Here is a 25992-nt window from a genome sequence, read left to right on the forward strand (position 1 = left end):
TGTACTTTATCTGAAAAGTTCGGAGGTTTTCAAAACATACTATGCATACTGGGTTTCGAACTCTTTAATATGTATATACTTGTCATACAAAATCTCAATGAAAAGGCTCACAAATTTGTTGTTCTTCTAATTATGAACTGGTAATAGTATTATAATAGGAAGAACATTTAAAATATTAATAAAATCAACCGGCTTTACTTTATATACTGTTAACAAAGTTCTTTCTAAATTTATAGTGTTAGGATTGATGTAAAAAAACCTTTCAGATAGTTCACCATTAAAGTTATTTTACATTTATGAAGCCCTTTAACCAAATCACCTTTGCAATTCACTCTGAAATTGTTGCATTTGCACTACACATTTATTTGATTTGCTTGTTGAGTTTACATTGAAAGCTCTACATGTGTACAAAATCGATATATATTTGCAGGCTTCTATTTGCCACAGCATGTGTGTTTCCATAATGGGCCACGGTTCGCTCAGCGATGGTATAAAATTTATAATTTGCGTTATAATTGCTCTATAATATTGCTGCTTGCAGAGGGAAAGGGACTGGGCTGGGCACTGTGACGAGGGTCTTTGGGGCTCTGCTTAGCACTGTGGCTCCTTGGCATTCGCTTTCCTGGCACACACGATTCGTCAACTCCGCCGACGGTTCACTTGAGCTGCACCAGCACCATGAAGTAGGTGACAACCGCACCAAGGACCTGCGAAGGGCAAGAGAAGATGGACAATTGGATTTATTCTCACATCACATTGCACAAAAATCGAATTCAACGCACCGAGGCAAACAAATCCAGGGAGACGGTGAAAAACTTGGCACCCGATATGCTCATGGCCTTCTGGCACTGCTGGCACACGATCTGGACGAAGGTCTTGGCCTCCTCGGAGCCATCGTACCAATGGCACGAGTAGGCAGCCTCCATGACAGATGAGCTCTGGAAGGGCAGGATACATTAGTTGAGTGGTTCCTAAGACCAACTGCCAGACGACTCACCTCCTCAATCAGGCGATTGCCGAAGATGCAAAAGTGGAACACCTGGGCCAGGGCATAGCCCAGGTATCCGACAACCGTAAAGGCGTAGACGTTCACTCCTCCAATCTTGGTGGCCTGGTAGGCTAGCAGGGTCAGCTTGATGGTGGAGGTCAACATGTGCAGCAGGAGCGCGGCTCCGTAGGTATCGCCAATGGCCGCCACCAGGCTGCAGGGAAATGGGGAGTCAAAAACAAATACTCAAGTCAATAGATTGATCTACAATTGCACAAATATACAAGCAACTAAGCAAGGCAACTGCCAGGACAACAGGACAAACAAGGATAGCACTCCAGGGGCCCTGGCCATGCAATCACTCCTCCAGTATCCCCCCTCAAACAACGATAGCAATTGGGGAAATAATCAAGAAAATCAAACAAGCTGACGGCAAGTACCGAGCACCAAATAAATGCCCTAAATATTGCCTTTGTCAATTGTGAAAGATACACAAACCGATGAAAAACCATCTAATAGAGCTTAAAGGTATAAGTTTTTAACGCTAACACTGTTATCTAGATTATTTTCGCAATAGCAAATAAATATGAATAAATGTATTGATTTTCCCTAAATACGGATTCCAGATAAAGTTTATAAAAAATCTTGGCATATTCCAAACTATTTTCATCCAATAACTATTTGTGAAACCTTTCAATTTACAAAAAATACTGCATTAGACTGGGAAGGGTATATAGAAACTCGCTGAAATAGATTCAAGTGGCACTTTTAACTGGTTGCAATTAGATTTCAGGACAAGGACTTTTGCGGCCAGGTATCCTATTAAAATCCCGCAGATGCAATCACTCGTCCTCTTGCAGTGACCAGAGCCCTCTTACAATTTCGATTCAAATTTTGACCAAGTGCCGGACTCACCGCACCACGTGCTTGTGCCGCTCCACCCAGTACTTGATGGCGCTGCGCACCATCATCTCCTGTTTTTTGGTCAGCCCATTGGGATTAGCCCCGTTTACACCGACGCCATTGCCACCGCCTCCATTTCCGCCAAAGTTCTGCAGCGTTGAGGGTGCTCGAAATTGAGCGCCCCAATCCGATTTTGTGTTGTAGATACCCGACATGTCCATATCGGCACCGGGATCCTTTTCTGCAATTAAAATGTATGGAGATAGGAAGGTTCAAAAAGATTGTATATATTCCAATTAAAAGGAAAACTAACTAAACTCTATATAGGAATAATTAATCAAATACATAAAACCTTGTTCTATCCCCAAAACTTACCTTCATTCCGTATTAGCTCCGATTTCGAGTTGGCCGATAAGGATCTAAAGAGAGCCGCCGAATTGGGTCTGTACGTGTCCAGCGAAGCTGATAACTCCATCAAAGGCTTCATGATGCCCTTCAGATGCTGCAGTTGCTCGCAGGCAAAGATCAGCCAGGAGCAGAACATCACATCGCAGAGATTAGAGTGGACCATCGAGAAGAGGACGTAGTAGATCTGAAAAGCGAAGCTGATCATGTAGAACATGCCATGGCTGGCATTCCACGGATAGAATGACTTGATCGGCAATCGCGGTATCTCAACCGGAATGCTGGAATTCGTATCATGGTCCACCACCATTTTAACGCTATCCCCAAAGAAGGTGATCGTAATCCAGGCGGTGGCCGAGAGGACAGTGGTCAGCATCACCAGGAAGAAGAGCTTCCGCATTTTGGCCAGAGCAATCGAATGGTAACGAGCATCCGATTCGGCAAATAATGGATGCGTGTTCACCTGGTTCCAGATATTCAGTGTTCTAAATAAAAAACATTATTATTTAGGTATTATTATTAGCTATTCTAGGTTCCAGGAAGTAGGATATGACTTTGATTAGGGTTCCAAATTGTGCATTTTGGTAATTAAATTTGGTATACATTCCCCACCACCACTCACCTGTAGAAATTCTTTTGATTGATGGCCAAGTAAATAAATTTGGTGATGCAATGGGTAAAGAACAAGGTGGTTATCGTATTGCCCGACAACTCGTTGACCTCCTCGGCATTCAGGGCCATGTTGACCAGGATGAAGGCGAACTGCAGCAGGAGCAGCACCAGATGCACCGAGGAGTACACCTTCTTCACAAAGGCACTGCCACCGGTGAAGTTGTGCATAAACAGGCCGGAGTACTTCATGGCCCGTATATTCGGCATCAGATCGGCCACCAGGCCCGTATATTTGCTGGGCTGCATCGAAGTTGTCATACTGTGGGAAGACGGTAAATGGCATGGCAAATATAATTGGGTTTTCGCCAATTTAATTAGCAGCTGAAATCTTATATGTTAAACCGTATGTGTGTATGTTTGTGTGACTCAAAGAGGAAATGCTGTCATCAATTAATCGATTTTCCCATGTTTTATTCATACGTATGCGTAAAATGTTCTGTGATAATTGCTTGTTTCGTTAATGAGATTTTGCTTGAGGCCAACATTAAATAGTCCTCTTTACGGAAAATTGTAAGATGCACAATCAAAGCTTTAAGTTGTTAGTACCATTTGAAAACTTAAATCAAAAACCTATATTTCCTTATTTAAATATTTGATCAAGCAATCTAGAATAGTTCAGTTAAGCTTGTATCTTAAACATCATCTTCTTTTTACCTTGCTGTTGGTCCTTCAGAAATTCAAATAGATTATTTCTTCAATTAATGTATTGAAACTGAGTGCAACTTAATGCACTCTTAGGCAAACATTTCACTCGCTAGGACCAGGCCAAAACTATTTCAGATATTATGAGGCTTTAAAGTGGAGACCGATGTTAACCTGCCAGCAAGGCGGTGTCGACATTAATGAAATGTGAAATCTGGAAGGTTAACAAGCCCCGGTCGACAAGTGCTTCCTTCTTTGCTCGAATGGATTGTACATAAGGACGAGTACTTTGAGGGCAGAATTCCCACGGCTCCGGCAAGGCCATGTTCAATCCGAGTCCGTGAAACTTTCACTCCAACCCACACACATGTTAATGAAAATATATGGAATATACAGGCTTGGGCTATTTACCCGCCTCGCATTGCTTAAAAATTCAACTTTTCAGCCACGTCCAGCCACAAGATGGGTGCGTGGCAGACGCCGAATTCCCACAATTAAATCGAACGCCCACGAACTTGCCAACCGCCATTGCCGCCGTCTTTGGGTCTAGGGCCCCGTCCTGTCCACGCGGCGTATGCGCAATGTGGCGATGGGATATGGAAATACGCTCCTCTGGCTCCTCTTGTGTAGCATCTGCGGTATCCAAACTTATGCAAATTTTAAAAGCATCGATTATTTTATTATGCCTGTTTGTATTTGTTGGCCTTAAGTGCCGCCATGGTGCCCGGAAAGGGCATTTGCACCCAACGACCGCCTGTGGCAGAGCCTCCCCCAATCACTGACCCACAAAAAAGAAAGTAGGGAGAAAAAAAACATATATACCCATTTGCATGGAAATGTGTGTGTGCCCGTTCTGATGGATAGTTGGTCTTTGTTCATTTTTCCCTCTCGGTTCAAGTGTACCAAGGCTCGAAGGGACAGGATTCAATCGGGAATCCTCAGGAAACGAGGCTAGATGAGATGCCTAGCTTAGTTACATTTCATGCTGTTGAATGTGAATGGTATAGATTCTTGGAAAAGTATTTCGTTTTAAATAAATGTTTTTATATAGATCCCAAAGCAATCAATTTAAATGATGAGTGAGATCAATGGAAATTGAATTATTGTTGAATTCAATTAATGTTAAGCGTTGTTCGGGTGAATAAAGTAGTAGAAAAATGCCGAAATCCTTTGAAAATGGTCCCATACACTTGATACTAAATATTATTATGCAGAAAGATTAAGTATATTAACTATTATATGGAAAACTATGACTTTTTGTGATTTTATTTTGACTTCAACTCTTTATTTTATATATTCAAGTATTGTTTCATTTTAATTGAAAAGGTGCTTATCAGGCACATTTTAATGTGAATTTCTCTGTCCTCCTTGTAACCCCGAGGCAGATGCGGCCACCTGGAACACACACAGTTGAGTACATCCTATATGGCAACAGGACTGCAATACATTGTAACAGAAAATAGGAAACACACAACGACTGTTGGCCAACATCCATTTAAGTTCATTCGAAATGAGTTTTTCACCAGCATTAAAATGTAGTCAACGTGTCCAGGCTCACAAAGCACCGACCAATACGATTACCATTACTGGGGGCACAACTGCAACTATGTAAATGTGCTGTGTGGACAGGATCTCTTGCAACCAGTTTACGGAACTCACACTCGGGGCCATTTGGTGGATTATTTAAATGCAGGCGACTCACGAACACCAATTAAAATGAGAACGTGCGTCTGTTATGGCCTGTTATGGGATTTACCAATATTGATTTAACGTTTAATTGAACTGAACTGGTGTTTTCCTGCCCTGATATTTGACCCCGTCATTTTGCTAGATTTACTTTTATGGACTCCAACACTGGAAATTTAATTACGCGAATGCGTTTGACTTAATTAGCTAACCGCTGCCCGACATCATTTCACCATTAATAATTAAACAAGTTTAAAGTGAGCAGTGAAGTGTACTTAATTTAAATTACAATTAAACCGAATAAACCAATGGGGAGATACATTTTTAGAAATTCTGTTTGCCTGTGGGACCTAAAATGTTTATTATTCCTAATGGATTGCTAATTGAAGTGTACATTTATGGTCGATGATGTATGAACCTGGCATAATACATTTATTTAAATGAGAGTAAATTATTTAACTGTTTGCTGCTGCCCCAAAATGTAGGCACCACTTTCCGCACCCGCCCACCTTTGGCACCATATTTCATCCGAACGAATTGTACGCCATTATGGCAGCCCCCAAAAATAACCACGGGGAGCTCTTCCGAAACCACAACACTTCCGAATGACATGCCACACACACACACACACACAACCACACACCACAAGCTGTGGAACAATAAAAACTCAAAAATAAACATAAAAAATTATTTGCGCAATCCATCAAATCGCTCATAAATTACGAAATCAATGCGACGCACACATCATAAAAACCTCGCTCAAACACTCAGGCTCCTACGTACATATACACATTCATGTGGCACAAAGATTTTTTATTAAGCCTACGAAGGAAAAATTAGAAATCAATAGCGAGCGAGGACAGAAAAATCTGTTAAATGACAAACAACAAAAAAAATGGCGAAAACAACAAATGGCAACTGTGTGTGGTTCCCCTTTTTCGCTGTGTGTCTGTGTGCGAGTGGGTCCGCATGTGTGTGTGCGTGTGTTTCAGGATCAAAAATTATCCGCTTTATTTTCGGACTGCCCGTAGCCTTCAACCTAGAAGAAGCTTTTACCAGAATTTATGGCTATGCATAGCCAACAAGGAAGAACAACAACCGATTGAAAACACATACATATAGGTGAGAGTGTGCGGCACTCTGAGTGTGCGGGGTGTGTGTGCGGTGCTTTTGTCATGCCATTAGAGAAGCAAAAGAAATGTTGACATTGTCATAAGAATGGCAAAGAAATGTGAGAAATGCGAACAACAACGCAAGAACTGGCGCAAAAAAAAGCGCAAAGAATTATTATTATTTATTCCCAGAGATGTAAAAGATTTCGGGGAAAAGATGGGCCCTTAGAGGTGCTGGGCGCTCATAAATTCTATCCGTATATAATATAAAAATGTGCACCGGAATTAAATATTTAAAGAAAGATTAGCTATATTAAACTATGTTTAAAAGATTTACATAATAAGAAACAAAACAGGTTATACAGCTGAACTCTTCTTAAAGTTTTGTGAAGATTTCTTTTGTTGTCAGGACCTTAACTATAATATTGTTTTCTAAAGATCCAAAAACATTTCATTTCAATAGCAAAGTGTACATTTTATATTAACAAATTATATTAATACAATCACGAATTATAAAAACTCAATAACTATTTCTTAAAGTTAATCTTAAAGTTAAGTAAAGTCTGGAATTAATTTCTTTCCGTGCCCTTAAAATATGTGGCTGTGTGGGTGTCACTCCTTTTGTTGCCTGCTGACAGGACGGACAGATTTCAACCGGAAGTGGAGGGAAGGCGGAAGGAAGTGCCTTCGTGGCTCCACGCCGAGACAGTGTCAGAAGTTTAACTCTAGATTTATTTGCCATTTAATGCTGCTACTCGAATGTGTTGTGCAGAGGGGAGTTATAAATCGTGTGGCTGTCTAAGCAGGTCAATGCTCAGGCCAACGTCGCAGCCAAGGAGATGCATTTGCCTTCTCCGATTGCAGTTGCATTCATCCCACCTCCTCCACTCCCTCTCGTTGCCCCCTGTCAACACACACCGCGAGGCGTGTAAATGTGAGGGGTGTGTGTTAGTGTTTGTTTGTTGCCTGCCACAAAGTTGTCAACGCGGCAACTAAACGAGTTTCGGTCTTGTGGCGGTCTATATAGATGAGTGTATGTGTGCATGTGCCTGTTTGCTGGTGGGTTTCTTTGTTGTCCTGCTGCTCGAAATTCGAAGTTGTTTTCCGCATCAAGGAGTCTGCGCAGGGAGAGTGAATGGGGCCACAAAGCTAAGAGAGGAAAAGCGTAAGGCATTTTCTCTGATTGAACGAGATTTTATAAGAGAAACAAGTCAAAGCGTTGCCATCATATTGGAAATTATATAAAAGGCAGCGAATAAGCCTAGGTCCTAGAGTATTATAAACGTATATGCTGACCATTCTATTATTAATTGATTAAGTTCTTAAGTTTTGTTATATTAATATTGTTTAAATAGCCAGAGAAATATGCATATCATATTAAGCAGTAAATATTTCATTTAGTATAAGCCTACAGTCTATCAATATAAATAACAGTATAAACCAACCGTAGGCAAAATAAGGGTTTAAGCTTTTTTCTCTTAATTTATAATATTTTTCATCCTTGGCTTGAATAAATTCTCTAAGATATATGCTTCTGCCAAATAGATTCATCCCTGTTTTTCCTTTAAAATCTTATTAATTTTAATATTCCAGATTATTTCTAGGGCATTTCCTCTATCGCATCTTCACAGTTGTCCTGCAATTCCGACAACATCTGGCATCCTTTGGAACTCACGTGCGTTATCTTTTGGCCTGCAAATTGCAACAAGAGAAGGATTCCCGCTCTCAACATCCAATTCCGCTCTCTCTCTCTCTCTCTCTGTGGCGCTACAAGGACCCTGTATAAGAAGCAGCAACAACAGAGCCTGGAGAGGCATGCCACTGTTACAGCAGATCTCCGCTGTTGGCCGAAACGAGGAAGACGCCGAAAGGCAGCCAATGGCTTCGATTGGAAGCCAGTCAAAAATGGTCCATCGACGGGAGATGAACAGCAACGAGAGCAGCATCCGCCAGCAGAGTCGCAAGCCAAATCGCTGCCAAAAGCCAAAGCCAAAACCAAAGCCAAGTCCAAGAGAGAGCGTGTGTGGTGGTGAAGTGAAATAGAAGTAGAAGTGAGTGTAACATAAGAGTTTACGGTGTTAGTGCGGGCATGTGAGTGCGAGTGCGGGTAAGAGTGTGTGTGTGTGTGTTAAAGGACCCTCCCCTACATCCTGCCTCGCCTACAGCCAGACAGCGACAAATGTCCATGCCATGGGCCCGAGTTCTTTTGCTGCTGCTTCTGCCTCTGCTTGTTAGGGCCAACAGCGCCACGAGCCAAGAGTGCGCTTAAAGGAATTACCACGACTGCAGACACAACTGTTCCAAATACACACAGAAGGAAGGGGCATAAGAGGGGGCGGAGGCGAAACAAAAAATGTCATTTCAATAGCTAAGCAGCAGTAGCCATACACACAAGTGTTTCACTCTGGGCCTGCTCCGTCTGTGTGCACGGATTTATGCAGCGCTAGTTACATAAGCCATCACCATCATCATCAGCAGCAGGAGCAGCAGCAGCAGCATCGGCATTGGCATCAACATCGGCAACAGCATCTGAAGACAGCCATTGCCATCGTTAGCCTCGTCAGCCAGCTCCCAAAAGCGTGCTATGAATTTCGCCTTTGCATGAGCCAAGCACTGAAGACAGTAGATTACCAGGAAAAAGGGGGATAATGCCGCCAATACTCAGTGCCAGCAATGAAAGTCGCATTAGCATTATAGGATGTGATAACAGCTGCTGCTGTCCGCACGACGACAGCACTCGGTTTCGCCCACAAATTACCAAGGCAACAATTGTTGTTCAAACTTTCGGATAACGCATACGCACTGTTGCACTCGAGTTGTGCCCAAAACGGAGAGAAACGTACCCATAGGCGGGCCACGGCCCAATGATTGTTATTGAGTGCTAAGGGTTATCCAAGAAGTTGTCCCACAAAGTCCAATGAAGCGTTGAGAGTTTCTTTTGGCTAGGCAATGAAATTTAATCGGGAAATGGACTTCGGATTGAAAAATGTTAATGTTCCATTATATGTTTGTATATATTCTTATTTATTTACAAGATTATGTTTATGGATTGTCGTTTATTTTTATCATCTTTTGAAAATGGAGATTACTTTCCTTTAGCAAGTTTATCGTCTTTAATTTATTTCGTTGTAATCAGTTGATTTCAAATGAATTTATTTCAATTAAAAGTTCTGAATAGTTTAAGTGGTATATGATTTCAATAATTTATAATTGAATGTTATAATAGTTATTCAGTTAATTATTGTTTAAGTTTATTACTTCATTAAAAGAAATACCTACGTTTGGGACTCCTTCAAATTTAGTCTTAAATTCTTAATGTCATTTTCTTAGAATTTTGTGCTGCGCTTTGTGATTATTTTCTAATCATATCACACCTGTTAATTGGAAAACCATATCTTATAAACACTATTTCGTTAGAAATTTCTGAGCATAATGCCGGCACATTCTGTGCCCGCAGGTGAGGCAAGTGAGACTGATACTTTCGCCAGCACCATTTGGAGTCGGAAGCTGCATGCTTTTCGCATTTTTGCCACAATCAGTAGGAAGCTCATTAAAGCCAACAACAACTACAGCAATGGCATTACTAGAAATGAGCTGAAAGTTTTCCACCAGAAGGAAAAGTGGCGAGCGGCATGGTGGCAATGATGATGGGAAAACCAGGAGCAAATGAGCATAGTCTGGCACAGCATGTGGGCGGCTGTGGCTGTGTGTGTGCGTGCTGGGGCGTGGCAAATTAGGGAAAGCAGAAACAAGTAACAAGGGAACATGATAGGGCCTCACATAGCTACCGCAAAAATCCATTGGGAAGTACGCACAGAGAGCGAGAGAGTCTCCATTGTGGACGGGGCGTTTGGATAAATAAACCGCAATTAAATTTGCATTAGGCCATCATCAAAACCGGGCCGAGTGGCCACTTGTTGTTTTGTCTTACATCCACCCACTCCCCAACCCGTTGTGTCTTCGCAGCCAATTATAATTACAAGAGTTTTGCAGCAGTCGAGACGTGCGGGATTAAGAACAATAGTAATGCCAGGACTGCAAATGCCTTTTCAAAAGTGCCACAAACACATGTTAAACGCATAAGTCTGGGACGAGATGAAAGGATATTATGTTGCTGCCAACACGAGTAGGAAGTCAGCAGCAGAAGCACCCTGAAAGCAGGCCAACACCAACATCCAGCAAGAAATAAATAAATAAACAAGTAAAAAAGTAATACAAAAAAAAAAAAACACAAAGAAACCAAAAATTGTTCATCTACTAAAAGTTAAGAGAAGGAAAACAAAATAAGAAAATCATAATAATGATGGATTAACTGTTCCAAATTGTTGTTGTTGTCGTTGTGTGAGCGAGTCAGCCAGAGTGTGCCAGAAAGAGAGAGAGCGAGAAGCGGAAACGGAAGTGGAAGGCAGCAGCATCACCACCAGAAGCAGCAGCACCATCACAGCAGAAACATTGCAACAGCAGCAGCAAAATCAGGTTAGTTATGGGTTACTTTTCCTCCTTTCGACGCTTTTCTTTCTTCGTCCTTGTTATATAGCTGTTTTTTCCCTCGGCTTTGCGGTCCACTCAGCAGCGGCTGACCACAGTTTGTGTAAATCATTATTTATGCATTAATTATTAAAACATACAAACACATATATATACACTCTACCAGACACACAGATCAGCAGGGGCAGCTCCCGTCAGCGGTGGGGGAAAAAATCATTAATCTTGGACAGCTTACACGCCATTTCTGGAGCTCTGGAGGTCAGTACACAAGAAATTACGTCCAAAATTAGCTATGTGAATGAAGTACTGCGAGCTGGGAAAATTTGGTGAGCTTCGAACGGATGTTGGTTCAAGTTCCTGCCATCTCTTCGTCAGCATTTAATTGAAAGTTGGTCTACTGTTGGGCCTTTCGGCAGTTGTAGAATTCCTTGTCAAAAATTTTCATCAGAGAAATAATGGAAGAAATTCTAATTGCTGCAGGAATTTCATTTTCAAAAAACTTTGCACAAATCCAACACTGAAATTGACAGTGGCTGTGCCCCCATTTTGAAATCAGATTTGCCTCCGTTCGACCTCAGATGGTTGTGTAAACTGAACACAGGCAGAATCCCTGCTTATATTTGCTTTTATTTTGGGAAAATATTGATTAAATACAGGGGGTAACAGGATGGGAAATATATAGATTTTAATACAAGAGATTGAAAAGAAATAAAAATCAAAAAAGAGATTTCTCTTGGATTACATGCCAGATCCCCACAACATTATTTACCTTAGAGTTTCACTCATTAACCAATTATCATTCATTTTTCAATTTAAAATTGTATACAAAACAATAACAATTATTAAAGACAAATACGAAAGACCATTTTTCGAATTATATTTATTGTATTCAAGCATTGTTTGCCCTTGTTTGCCATTGTCTTGGCCCCTTTTCCTACCAGAGCTGGGTTTATACTCGTAATAATATTCCGGTCATGTGGCAAATCCCGAGAACGTCACTTTTGTTCAAGACTCATTAGCTTGAATGGCTTGTGAATCATATGCGAGTGCCTTGAATTCCTATTCGCATTGAGAGAGGGACGACCAGTTGTACGTGATAGAAACGAGATGGATTTGATGTCGGCTAAGAGATTACCCCAGATGACTTTTATGGGGCCTCCGTGGGATTACTATGCAAGCTTTATGGACAATATGCTCAATGCAATTAAATTTAAGTTCTGTCCCATTCCGGCTTAATCTCATTATGGCACTAAATGTTTAACCGCTGCCAAAGCCCGCCCTCCCTACCATCGCCTTATCCATCCTCGATTGCATTTATACATTTGCTCTCCGGCAAGCCCTCTACAGGACCGTCGACGCTGCAGGACATCGAAAAGTTTCCCAGAAAGAAGCAACTTGTCCAACTAAACTAGAAAGTTCTGTGCGAATGTTTCGTTTCTGCACTTGCCTGGCAAAAGTTGCACAGCCCCCCAGGATGGAATCGCATCGAGGAGAATGAAATATATAATAAAAACACGCTCCGAGTTTGCCTTTTTGATAAACAATTCAGACACAACACAAAGCCCCACTCGAACGACTGCAAATCCAATAACAATTTTGGGCCAAAGACAAAGGGATGAGCTTCCAAAAGACGATGTGTTCTGTGCTCACCAGGATGCATGTCCTGGACAATTGCCATTTGGCTTGTATTTGATACCAGATTGACAAGGATTATAAGGGTTTATTCAGTCCGTGTAAGGGGTAACTATAGCGGTGTTGAAGCCCAATGGATTTATGTGTAATTTACATCAATAAAGGTCAAGAAATTCAATTGACTTATTAAAGCAATATTTTCTTCATCTCCTCAATGACATTTATTACCATATCGAACCGCATGCAATTTTCTTGACTTTAAGTAGACCACACTTTTTGCAATTTTCCAGTGATTACCGAGTATCTTATTGTAGAGAGCTCTTCCAACTCCTTTCTACTTTCCCCAGCTAGATATTGCGTGCCCGGCATTAAATGAATTTCTCAATGAAGTCATACCCATCTCCATTCCCTTTCCCGCTTCCGTAATTCAACATCCATTCAACATCCTTTGAGTCACCATTAAGAGCTTCTGTCTGTGGCGTGTTTATTTATGTAATTGTTGTCGTCTCGTAAATTACAGTTTTTTGCCAGAGCCCTTTGTCTGTTTCAATGTGCAGTAGTTTGAAAATTGAAATAGACATGCAAAATGGCTGACTCGGCGGTCTGCAATATCCTTTCAAGCCGCCTCCTTTGCCTGTGGTATTTGCATTTGAAATTATACTGTCGCAGTAGTGTTTGCCAAAGCCAGGTGAAGCTTTTAATGTTATTAATTCCGAAAGAGGCAGACAATTTTGCTCCAAAATAAAGTCAGTACAGGCCAGAAGTACATTTTCAATTGGTGAACCACTAGACCCGAAATGGGAGTGCATTAAATTAAGTGAAAAGCGACTCAGACTCAGACTCAGACTTTTTAGACGAAACGGTAGTAATATTTACAGAATATATACTTCGTGTGCAAAGCCACCGACCATCTAGAACTCATCTCAATTGTGTAGAATAATTGTTATCCAAGGGTCATTGTGTGCTAAACCAAAGCCTCTTAGAAGCTTTGGATGGTAGAACATTTTAAGCTGATACACTGAGTTCAATTGCAATTGACCCGCCTTCGGCTTGGTTAGGCAAAGCTCATTTTCGGGATTATGCATGCAGATTCAGTCAATAGTCGATTAAGCTCATTTTCCTCTAAGCCGATAATAGGGCCTGAAAATTGCTTTTCCATTTTCCCTCCCAGCAATTTCAATTCTCTCTCTCTTCTTACTTACAACAATGGATATGGCACCTATGTATATCCAGGAATAAGGAGTTACTAAAATAATAAGAGACAATGCAAGAGGTAAGTCCTATTTAAAAGGACCTATTATATATATATAGTTATATATATACTATATTATATATAGTTCAACGGTAACCAATCAATATTTAAATATTTATATCGAAGATTATATAGAAAATCGTGGTGTAATTTCAGGTATATAATTTAGTTACTTACCTTTGAGGTAAAACCAGAGACACGTCAGCTTATTGCTTGTAATTTGTAGACTGGGTAATTCTGGCAAATTTCCACACATAAATAATGCAGCGAATGGGAACGTGCAGCAGCTGTTGTCATCACTAACCCCTTACCCACCAGAAAATTCTGAAAAATTCTTAATTAAGATACAACACAGAATGGGGAGTCCGGAATGAATATCGAAGGAGAATTAATTGCCTAAGATATCGTTGGGCCGGCAATCAAAGGCAATTAACAGGACAAAGGCCCGAAAGCCGCTTAAGGAAATGACAGGGTTTTCTATTTCAACCCTCTCTCCAGCACCTTTACACTTCCCTCTTCAGACTAAACTAATTTAAGCTATGCGTCTCGTTTTACTTTTATTGGTCGAGGACGCTTCTCCTGGAAAAAAGGAGTGAAACTGCCTAAATGTTTGAGCAATTAAAAAGGGTCATCCCTTCGAGTAGAAAAGGAAGCCCGACAAGAACAAAAGAAGGCGCCATTTTTTGTTGTCAAATTTTAAAACGAACCTAGGCTATAGATAAACAAAGTGATGGTCTAGAATATTAGTTACCTTATTCCTTAGCTTAAAAACATAAACTTTAAGAACTGTTAATTTTGTATCTACTTGAATTTTATATACTCATCTAACAAATCAATAATGAAAGTTAAATAAAATTCAAGTTAATTGCTAGACCGCATTGACATTGATGTATAGCATTTGTTTAGAATCTGAAATTCAAAATCAAACAACTTTTCGCTACCCTTTTCAGCCGTGTGTTAACAAAAAAAAAGAATTCAGTTCTCGCTTTTGGCGTTTGTTGCTTTCTTTTGGCCGCCTTCTCTTTTCGGCGCTTTTTGTTTGCCTGAAAATTGGTTTAATGGCCAAGCGCTTTGGCTAACACATACACACGCACACAGACACGCGTACATATTGGGGCAATTTCGTGGGGGATATGCGGCAAGGACGAGGCACACGGCCAGTCCTGCCTTCTCGCTCGCTCGGTCAAAGAGGAAAAAAGTGCGGTGCCACTGAGTAAAATAAATAAATAAAGCGAAACAAGCTTAACAACAACAAAGAAACTTTACACAAACTTTTACAAAGCGTTGTTGTTGTTGCTGGCCCAGCCCGATGAGCCTGATATATGTGTCAATAAAATCAATATTTGCCTTTGCCTTTGCGACTAAATGTTCAATTAGCGCATCAATCACAGACGCTCAAGCGAATCAAATGGAAGTTCGTTTGTGTGTCCACACGGCCTCTTGATACCGGGCTTATGTGATGATTTAGGAGTGAATATTAACTGTGTGATTAGTCCGCAAATATTTAACTAATTAGCTAATAAGTTAAGCACACACAAAGCCAAAATGTTGTGTACCCCACAAATCGAGTCTAGTCGAGCGAGCTGTGGCAGGGCCATCCTATTGACTTATTTAATTGGGTAAGTAATGCCTAATGCGGGTACACTCCAAGCTGAAGCCCTCATTTACAGTCGAGAAAATACAGTCAAATTTAATATTAACAAGAAAAATGGGAAAATTGTTTCTGAAAACCAAGGAAGTTTGTGTACTAGAAGGAAATTTCTTAATGGGGAAATATTATTTTAATATTTTCAAGACATTTTAGGTATTTGTAATATTTCTAAATATAAAGATTATAGAAATAGATAAATTATTTATTAAGTTTTCGTTAAACTAAAATAATAAATTAGGTGATGAGGAAAATGAGTGCATTTTAAAATATATTTATTACGTATACGTAATTTTTATGAGAATACGTATACGTAATTTTTGTAAATATACATATTCGTAATTTCGCTGGTTTAATTTGTAGATCGCAAGACTCAAGATATATATTATACAACATAAGTGCCATTTACAACACAAATTAAATTAATCTAAATTTGTTTTAACACACTGTTTACTGAATTCGAAAGAAAATATATTTCGAAAATAGTTAAATAAAATTTTAATTAAACATAGCTCTCCAAAAGATATGTTATCATATCTTATCTCTTTAAAATGTATGTCTTAATAAACATATTCTTTAAATTAAAGACTTTTCTTTATATACGTTTATCGTCACATTAACAACATTTGGGAAAGCGAGTTTCCCATCTTTAATGATTCGTTAAATACGCATTTTATTTATTATTCCTCCCCGCCTGCATTATCTCTAGACTATGGTTTATTTCGAATTTCTGAAATGCAAACATATATATCTTGATTTGCAGCTGCAGCACACAATGGTAATGCATTCGCTGAGTGGGTCGTCCGCACTTAATCAAATAAATGGCTCGCCGAGAGTCTTGGCCTCAGCTCAGTGGGTAGTTTGAATCGTTAGTTTATCCCGATTGCCAGTAATGCGAATTCAGTTGCATTAACAGGACTGGGATAAGGATGACAACAGGCCGCAATGAGGGGGAGGGAAGGAGATCCCTGTGGCAATGGCAATCATTTATGCGTATTTAAAAGCATTAAGCGCGTTGCAGACGCATTAATCATACGCCACATGTGACGCGGCCCTGTCGTCTGCTTATCGACACTCTTGTGTCCCATTGGCATGGGTAATCATTTGCCATGTTGACTGATTTGCAGCAGCAACAGCAGCAGCATCTGCCGCTGTCGAGCGAAACATGGCCACAAAGTCGCCCAGAGTTATGCAATGAAACTTGCCCACGGAGAATGTGAAACTCCGGAACGGGCCGGAAAAGCATCCGTGTGTGTGTGTGTGTGTGTGTGTGTCCGTGATTTGTGTATTCGGTCTGTTTGTGAGTGAAGGCAAATTTATGGCTTCATTTATGTGGCCCGAGACCCCTCAGAGGCTATCAGGCAGGCCCAACGGGTGTAGTTGTACAACCTAACGTACTGCCACGTATGTACATATACATATATTAGTACCCGTGTAACTCCAGGTACCGAGTCTCCGGCGTAAATAATTCACTTTGAATTTTTAACATATTTTCAATTGAATTATTTATGACCACAGGGACAACCATAGAGGGGTTTAGAAGACAAATTATTGGGTCTGCTGCAGGAGTAGGGTCCCAGGAATTAGGTCTCACATTCAAATAACTATATCAAGGGCTCTCCGGTGATTGAAAAATAAATTGCTTGAAATTAAATCTTACAGTTAATTTGAAAAGCCATACAAAACATTAATGCATACTATAATCCTTAAATAAACAGCCAATGGAAGTGCGAAATTAATTGCTACCATTTCTTATGTAGAATCTCAAATGCCATATACATTTTCATTAATACATACAGCTGCATAATTTATGCCTGCCACACATGCAAAATATTTAATTGCTTTGTCGACTAATTTATTTTTGGCCACAAGGCACAAACATTATTACCACCGAAATGTTATGCTCCAGTTATTTGAAAAGCTGATTAAATTATAATAATAATAAATGGCCATCGTTTGTGGCTAATTCAATGAGCCAGTGATTCTTTAAATTAATTGCAATTTCAAGTGAAAATGAAAGTGAGCATTTAATTAAAAGTTTTGTGGCTTTTAAGGAACTTTAACTCTTTAGTTTCTGTAACCAGTAAGTCCTTTGAAAATATCCTTAATTAGGGGAAAGTAAGCTTTTCTCTTACTTGAAAATATATTTGATGATGCGGCTTTAAGAACCTACTTGTATTAGAGAAGAAACTTACAAATCTTACCTTAATTAATCCATTTAAAAACCCCAAAAGAAAAGTTTTAAGACTAACCTTTACATAGTTAATAAATCCAAATATACTCATAAATATTAGCAGACAATAAAATTACTCCCCCATAAATTGTATCAATAAGTTAATCTACACAGTTAGATTATGCAGCCTCTCAGACAACGTTGCTCATACGCCATGTTGCCATATTCTCTAGTTATTCCCTATTAAGGGCACTCATAAGTATAACGATCCCATCGGACCCATTCACATGACCATTCAATCCCCATCCACTAGGCACTCGGACCGCCATCGGCACTTGGCATTGACCCGCAAATTGCACAATCTCCGTTAACTGCCCAATTTGAATGTCACCGAAGTTCATCGAGGACCCATCAGGACGCCCGGCCCGAGCCCAGCAGCCCATCCATAATGTGTCTGCTCACTCGGTCAGTGCTACTTATAAATAAAACACAGATTTGTAGCCATTTTGTTCAACGAAAAAAATTAACTTAATTTGAAATGCGGCGGTCGAGAAAGAGCAGAGAAAATCCCACATCCCAGATCCCGAGCCCAAAAGCCCGCAAATATTTTTACGCTTCAGCGCGTTATGTACGTGTATGGAAACACATATATACCGGGGGGAGTGCGTCCGGGTGAGGAAACCATGTGTGTGTGTCCTTGTTTGTGGCGGTGTGAGGCTTCCGCCATTAGGCATGCATTCAAGTTCTTACAGGAAACTTGCCCAGAGGATATCGCGTGGGAGTTGGTCCCGAGACTTCCTCAGACTTAACTTGGGCCGGGAAACTTTGGGCTGTTAAATGGGCGTGGCAACGTCTGAGCCAGTGTATGTGTACGTGTGCACGTGGGAAAAATATTGTCCTGGAAAAAAGTAAAGAAAAAAAAGTAACACATACTAGTAATTAATAGAAATGAATTCAACAATCTTACCTGATATATTTTTATGGAAAATCCTTGTATGTATATATGTTTAAAAATTAGAAAACGCTAAAAGGATTTCTTTTAAGTACATTTTTTTTGTCAACTAAAAATCCCTTCAAATATTTTTCACTTTACTATATTTTTCTCTGTGTAAGTCACAGACCGGCGAGTTATTTATAGATTTATGCGCACTCACACTCATACTCCCACCACTGGACCATCTCATCATCGCCGCAGGATTCGGGGCTTTCGGCCAAAATCGCTTTGGGCAAGCAAATAGTTAACTCAACATCTGAGTGTGGGTAGGTGAGGGTCTGTGTGTGTGTGGTGGGTGTGTGTGGGTGGTCTATGGATATAGTCCGCATTATTGCAGCGCGACTAAGCAAACTACTTTGCCTGGAATGGTCTGACCCTATTTTCTTGCAAGCCACTGGGGGAATCTTTTATATGAGCTTCGGTCTCAGCTTTCAGCCTGTCGCTGCCACCCCACACATCCTCGAGTCATGTTGGGTTCTCGTAACGTGTCCTGACTGGCCTTATAATTAACCCTTTTATTAATATCCTGCCTGCTAAAGGCTGACATGAGCTAGCTGTACGTTACACTTAGCCGGAAAACATTCTCATACTCAAGCCATCACCGCCAGCAACAATCAGGATATATTGTGGGATGTTATCGTGGAAGGAAAGTAGTAGTGTTAGAGAAAGCAATTTGCCCAGATTACTCGGTTTCTTGTAATATTTGAAATGGCAGAAGGTTCATGGGGAATTATAATAATTAAAAATTTCATATAACCATTATTTTATGGATTTTTATTGATTGCATGAACAAAATTTAAAAACAAAAGAGAGTTTTTCTCTATCGGCTATAAAATATAATCACAAAAATGTATCATTGGCACGTGGATTTTTAGGAGCCTTTCTCTGATAAATGGAAGTATGTAGTAAAAACATCTCCAATCTTTTGTCTTGAATGGCTGACAAACAAGATGGAAGTAATGCAGCATGCTGCACGGCGCCAGGGTATCAATTTCTCCTCGAAGGATGCTAGGCAAAAGTTTCCTTATTGTTTGCCAGCTGGCTTCTTTGTGTGCCAATTATGTGAGCCATTGATTGGACGAACAAAGGATCGGAGATGGGTAAACGGTTAAGTCATGCTAAATATAGTTGCCCAGCAGTTAATTAACAAAACACACGGAAACCGGCACATGTGCGAACGTCATAATATTAAAGGCAAGGCGGTAAGTGCCGATGGGATGACGGTGGCTCATCCCGGGCACTCCTCCTGCGCTCCGTCGCATGGCCTTGTTGGCGGTCACGTGGGCGATGATGACGGTAAAACGAACAGGAACTGCAGGAACAGGCGTGAGTCCTATCCTGAGGGTATCGCTCCCTCTGACGATCTCGATTGCGATCTCTTTCACGGCCCCGCTCCCTGTGGGTGTAGCCTGCGCGGCCCTGATCCCTAGTCCGGTGCCCATAGCGTTCAGTGACCAGATTCCGATCTTGCTCCCTATCGCGATCCCGCTCGTGGTTCCTTTTCCCAGTCATATCTCTTCTGCCCTTGTCCACTTTCCGGTCTCGGTCTCGATCTGTGTCTCCATTGCGATGACCCTCTCTGGCCCTCTGACCCCGGGTATCAACCTGCTTCGGGTAGTGACCCTGCTTGTTGCGCTTTAGGTCCCAATCGTATTGGAAATCGAATCTCTTGTACTGATTCCGGAAGACAGTCTTGAACAGCTGACGCAGAAAGATATAGTCGGGCTTCTGCTCGAAGGGTAAATTCCGGCAGTACTTTAGGTATAGAAAGAACTCCATGGGCAGTCCAGAGCAGAGGACATCGATCGGCACAGAGGCCTTGCACTCGGCGATCCGCTCGTACTTCTGAACCTCGGACGCCGCCCGAATGCCTTGCCAGGGAAGGCGTCCGCGGCGGAAGTAGAGCAGCAGGTAGCCCACACTCTCCAGATCATCCCGACGACTCTGCTCCGCATAGTGAGCCCGAACGCTGGCATAGCGGGCTGTGCCCACCAGCTCCTTGTTCTCGGTGTAGTCAATGTGCAGCTGGGTGCTCTGGCTGAAGTACTTCTTGGCCAGACCAAAGTCAATCATGAAGACCTGAGTGGTGTGGCGGCCTCGGCCCAGCAGAAAGTTATCTGGCTTAATATCCCGATGGACGAAACATTTTAGATGCAAGTACTCCACACGGATTAGGATCTGATCGGCTAGCATCAGGATGGTCTTCATGCTGAAGGTGCGGGAGCACAAGTTAAGCATATCCTCCAGCGTGGGCCCCAGCAGATCGAGTACCATGACGTTAAACTCCCCCTCGGTGCCATAGTGCCTCATGTGGGGTATACCCACTCCGCCCTGAAGGATACCATAGATCTTGGCCTCGCGGGCCAGCAGCGGGTGCTTGACCGCGGCCCTCTCCAGTTTGACGGCCACCAGCTCACCATACTTGAGGCCCTCGGCGCGGTATAATTCGCCGAAGGAACCTTGACCGATGCGACTCAGCAGGCGGTACTTTCCGGCAACCACAATGTTTGGCAGCGGCTGGGTAGAAGACGACGCTCCCACATATCGACTGGACGATGGTCGACCATTCCGACGCTGACGTTGGTGGTGGTTCCTGGTGGGCTGCGGCTTGGTGGCTGCCGGCGAAGACTCTGGTAATGGTTGCTCTTTGCGGACATGTGGCTTGTGGGTATCTGGATGGCAGTGTGGACGGCCCTTAACCTTGGCATGGCCCTTGTCCGCATCTGCCATGCTTTCCAGTGTGTGCTCTTCAAATCTCCAAGCACACAGGGGAGAGAAATGTAGACGAGGCTTTATTGTATGAGCTTGATGTTGTGTGTGAATGAAATTACCCAGATCTTTACGATTTAGGATAGAGACTGACTTTTGCCTGGCATTCTTTTGAATTTAAACTCATGAGGAATGGATAGGAATAAGTTGAATTGCTTGTGGGAATATTATTAAATTATTTAATTAAAATCATTTTATTACCAAAAGCTACGTTTGTTGCTCTTTACTTTGAGCAAATATATATTTAATTTAACAAACCAAACAGAAAAAACTTAATTTGTGGTCTCTTCTCACTTGTCACTTTAATTATAAAATACTGTTTATAAAATTTCTTTATTAACTTGAAAATATTTGTTTATTATTATGAGCGAGAGTTTTATGAAATCCAGATTAAATGTAAATTAAAATCAACCCTTTCATCTCGTGAAATCTGTAGTTTCAGCTAGGAAATTGTTTGATTTGCTTCAGTAGCTATGGGTGAACACTTTTAATTTGTGGCAAAAAACAAACTTTGAAAAAATTCTCTCTCTTTTTTTTGTTGTAGTGGCAATTAAATGAACTCTGCCACTTGTTTTCCAATTAGTCACAGCAAAACTAACGAAGCTTAACCTGTATGTCGTACAGGAGCAGCTCTTGCTAGCATCACGCATACGCCCTGGGGTACCGAAGTGCTGCCTGGAATTGGATTAATTTCGTAAATGGGTTATGCAACCGGTCAGACTTCATCATCATCAACATCATCCTGAAATCGACCACAGGCATTGGCATCATTCACATGTCCTGACTAGTCTCCTTATATCCCTTCACACCGGCAGAGAGACGGGTACTTGACATTTTTGACTATGCAAACTGCACTTTCAATTAGGCTAATTTGCTCTGTCCCTTTGAAAACTGCCAGTTAACTATTATTTTCACTTTGCATAAATTTAAACAGTGGAAAGTCCTCCGCCAAAATTTATCATTCTGGGCTGCCTGTCCATTATCTTTTCTGCTGCTGCGCGAATGCTTTCGAGATGATTAGATTTATGGGCAAACTGTTTATAAATATTCATAATTAAATTCTCTGTGCATGTTGTGCAAAGTAGAATGCCAAAAATTTATACTGTGCTTGAATGGGAAGCAGTGCATTATGCACATAATGCATATTTTGAACAAGCAAAATGATTTTGAATTAATTTTCACACAAAAGCTCTGCAAAATGTAGCTCAAAAGATATTATTTGCTATACAAAACACTCAATATACCCAAAAACATTATAATGAAGAATTACATAAATTACCATTCCAAGTATAAATAAAATTAGTTGAAAAGTAAATAAGTTCCCTTTAAATCCTCACCCTAATTTATGACTGCTTATTTTGGTGCTTTATTAGATAGGCCTGGTCATGTAAATAAGAATTAATGCTCATCTACATATTTTTCCGCTTATAAATTGCAATAAAATAAACTAATTGGCCGCCCTGACAAATTCGTAAGTCGAATTTACTTGGCTGATTCGCTGGGGAAAGGCTCTGGGATGTGGTTTTTGAGCAGCGACAAACCCGACAACCGGATGCCTAGATCCTGCCTGAGTCCTTATTTATGCGATGCGAATGAGCACAATGGGACGACAGCCCGACGACACACATAGTCCCAACTATCTGGGTCTATCGCTTCTAGCCACATCCACATCTAGCCAACCCCGCACGCATGCAATAATGCCTCTTTTATGGCTTGCTTGGCGAAGAGGCTCTGGGGCAAAGAAGTGGCATTAATTTAAAGCTTATGGCGCATTAATTTTAATTAAAATGCTGCAAGAGCAGCTAACAGCAATAAAAAAGGCAATGTTATAACTATCCCCCTACTCTAGTTAGCCAACTTTGAATGAAATGATGAAAAAGTTGATCCTTGCAATGATTAGCCATGTTAAGTGATAGCGCACTTTTTGCTCTAGCATCCTGAAAGAATCCCCGAACTCGCTCAACTCTTTGCCTGATTTATCACATCTCGTTTTCAATTTGTCAGTGTTTTGGCCTGGTCTCATCAATGTTTTGTTCCTCACATTCTTGCCACGGCAATTGAAAACTTACATCTCGTCAAAACTTATCGTACGTCCCACCATTCATCCTGATGTCCTGATGCCTTGTCAAAGGTTATGGCCAAATTGTCTGCACATGCTTCGCATATTTCATAGTTTTCGCTTGTTCGTTTGCCACATTTCTCGGCTGTTGTTTTCGCTGGCATCGCCTAACTTTTTGGACAGCTAAATCATTTACATACACGCTCGCCTCCCAAAACTTGAGTCCCACTCCCAGTCCCAGTCTCAGCTGGAGTTCCGGACCCACGTGGCGTATGTGTGATGTGATGTCTTGAGTGTCAGCTTGCTGTCTTGTCTTTTGTCTCGATTTATCCATAACCGACCGACCGCCCTCCATCGGTGTGTGGCAAAGTTTAGCTGTTTTTGTTTGAAATCATAAAAGGGTCCATGTCTTGGCCAAAGTGTATCCTTATAGGGATTAGCTTTTGCTATATTCGAAGCAATCTTTGAGTTCACACAATCTTGATGAGCATGCAAGCAAGAAACTAAACTAAGAAAATTATTGATGTATTTATCGGTAGAGAAAAGTATGAAAAAATAGGTTATTTTGAAATTACCAATTAGAAAAAAGTTCCAAGGTAAATTCTCACAAATCAATACAATTAAAAGTGTTGCCTTATTTAAGTCCAACGACAGATGTTTTAAAGGTTCTAATTGTACATTTTATTTCACCAGAAATCGTTGTTTCTATTTATTAAGAAAGGACAAACATTAACATATTTATTAGGAAATTAAACCGTAATTGTAAATTTTTTCTGCATATATATTAAGTCATTATGCCAGATTCATTTTCTGTTACAGATTTACATTCTAAATAAGTGAGTCTGTCGTATTTAAGATGAACCGAATGAATTAAAATCTAGCCACAAAATGTTGCATTTTAAAGATGTAAATACTCAAAGTCTACTTCAATCCCGACAAATTGTTAGTAGCTATTTTTAATATTTTTTAAACGGCACAAGACCTATTAAACGTATCCATTTAAGGAAGTCAGCGCGTTAAATTTTATACTTTTACCACCACCCGTTGAGTTGGAAATTCTTAGTCACTGTGCTTGTTTTGTGGCTTATGTTGCCCAGATTCCCAGGCTACGCCCCAGCATAACAAAGAAATAAACTCGAAGGATGTTTTCTTCAGCTTTTATGCTCCTGCTTCTCCTACTCCGACTCGAAGTCGACTTTTGGGTTTTACTGTTTCTCGCCTTGTAATGCAAATTAGTTCAATATGACTTGCTCGGCTCGCCCGGCAGGCCCTACAAAATTGTCTTAATGGAAATTATAATCATGCTGACAATGCGTCATGGCCACGCCCACGCCCACTCCGAAGGAGGCGGTCTCTTGCCTGATTATCAGAAGCGGCGACAATTTCGCTGACATTGTTGCCAACAAGTTCCGGGGAATGGAATGCGCAGGGAATGCCAGACCTTGCACAAAAACTCATTAAAAGTGACGAAGAAGATGAACAGGAATTGTTAAGCAGCAGCAGTCGGGCTTTTTTCGATAGGTATATATGAAAATATCGGTGGAGAAATAAAAAATGTATGAATGACAAGGGCAAACAATGGGATGCCAAAATTGTTGAAATTCACTCTTACTTAGACTCACTTCTTTCTGCCCAAGAATATGGATATAGATATTGGGGCCAAATTATAGATTAAACAGTGACGTGTCCCGATAAATGCCTCTTTCCCGGCTTAAAGCTTAAATACATATTCAATTTGTTGGCCGCCTTCGGGACACGTACATACAACATTAACATAATTTCGACGCGTTTCGGCAATTTGAACACGTTCAAGAACCGCATCCACGCATCCTTCAGCCCCTGGAAAAGCCGACCCTCCTCGTCCTCCTCACCATCCGCCAATTGTTTGCTATTTTTAAATTCCATGGGCGTAACTAGAATTTAATTTCTCAACTGCCTAGTCGTGGCTTTGCGATGTCTGGGCTTTCCGGCGGAACACGTACATACACTTGTTTCCCGGCCGGAGAGGAAGGAGTAACCCAAGGATGTGATGTGACGGGTAGATCCCATCCCTATCCCCATCCCCGAACGGAGGCGTCTCAAGTTAAGCACATCTTGGGGCTCGAGTTAAACACAAAATAGACATTTAGCGTACGCTTGTTGGGAAATATTCGCATACGAAGATGGTGTGTCTATTCAATATATCTTTATTAATAGCAGCGAAACCCTTTATATAAATTATGCTCAGGCAACGTTTAGTGTTTGAGAGGGAAATAAGTTAGATTATAAGACATTAATTTTAAAGAACTTTGTAATTTGTTACTGGAATTTAATCAAGCTTCAAAGCTGATTATAAACCTAGCCTGATTCATCTTTATATATCATATAATTGGCATGGTTTAGACTTACCACAGTAGGCCTTTTCTTGATATCATCGAAGTGATCCTCTTCCTGGTTATCCAGATGTCAGGCGATGTCCATTGGTCAGATGATTATGCTGAGGTGGAAGAGCAATCACTATCACGATCACTGATGTAAACACTAGCACGACCACGAACAGACTAAGCTCAGAGCGAAGGCAGGGCCTCCA

At 41.0% G+C, this 25992-nt stretch overlaps 3 protein-coding genes across 3 annotated transcripts in view; 1 reads left to right on the forward strand and 2 right to left on the reverse strand.

Moving 5' to 3' along the window:
- Positions 1-342: 342 nt before the first annotated feature.
- Orco (odorant receptor co-receptor) lies at positions 343-3826 on the reverse strand. The gene is made up of 7 exons (XM_020943751.2): positions 3623-3826; positions 2919-3227; positions 2267-2781; positions 1904-2132; positions 998-1202; positions 783-938; positions 343-707 (listed from the first exon to the last, which is right to left on the reverse strand). The coding sequence occupies exons 2-7, from the start codon at positions 3224-3226 to the stop codon at positions 657-659; spliced, it is 1464 nt and encodes a 487-aa protein (XP_020799410.1). The 5' UTR covers position 3227; positions 3623-3826; the 3' UTR covers positions 343-656.
- Positions 3827-8305: 4479 nt separating this feature from the next.
- The window catches only part of LOC110177199 (ras-like protein family member 10B), a 44681-nt gene continuing 26994 nt past the window's right edge, over positions 8306-25992 (forward strand). Inside the window, exons 1-2 of the mRNA XM_020943795.2 lie at positions 8306-8459; positions 10402-10884. The gene's annotated coding sequence lies outside the window, so the exon portion shown is untranslated. The remainder of the gene's footprint in view (positions 8460-10401; positions 10885-25992) is intronic.
- LOC110177198 (casein kinase I) lies at positions 19349-24536 on the reverse strand. The gene has a single exon (XM_086826215.1). The coding sequence runs from the start codon at positions 21323-21325 to the stop codon at positions 19784-19786; it is 1542 nt and encodes a 513-aa protein (XP_086682341.1). The 5' UTR covers positions 21326-24536; the 3' UTR covers positions 19349-19783.

The sequence above is a fragment of the Drosophila serrata genome, unplaced genomic scaffold, assembly GCF_035046125.1.
Source record: "Drosophila serrata isolate PLE 108 unplaced genomic scaffold, ASM3504612v1 contig_156, whole genome shotgun sequence".
In the NCBI taxonomy this organism is placed as follows: Eukaryota; Metazoa; Arthropoda; class Insecta; order Diptera; family Drosophilidae; genus Drosophila; species Drosophila serrata.

Bases quoted from the DNA above. Each gene is read 5' to 3' on its own strand.
- Orco (XM_020943751.2), bottom strand. From the start codon at position 3,226: ATGACAACTTCGATGCAGCCCAGCAAATATACGGGCCTGGTGGCCGAT. The intron at 1,203-1,903 runs GTGAGTCCGGCA...ATTTCCCTGCAG, and splicing joins CGGCACAAGCACGTGGTGCG to CCTGGTGGCGGCCATTGGCG. The intron at 708-782 runs GTGCGTTGAATT...TGCCCTTCGCAG, and splicing joins CCCTGGATTTGTTTGCCTCG to GTCCTTGGTGCGGTTGTCAC.
- LOC110177198 (XM_086826215.1), bottom strand. From the start codon at position 21,325: ATGGCAGATGCGGACAAGGGCCATGCCAAGGTTAAGGGCCGTCCACAC.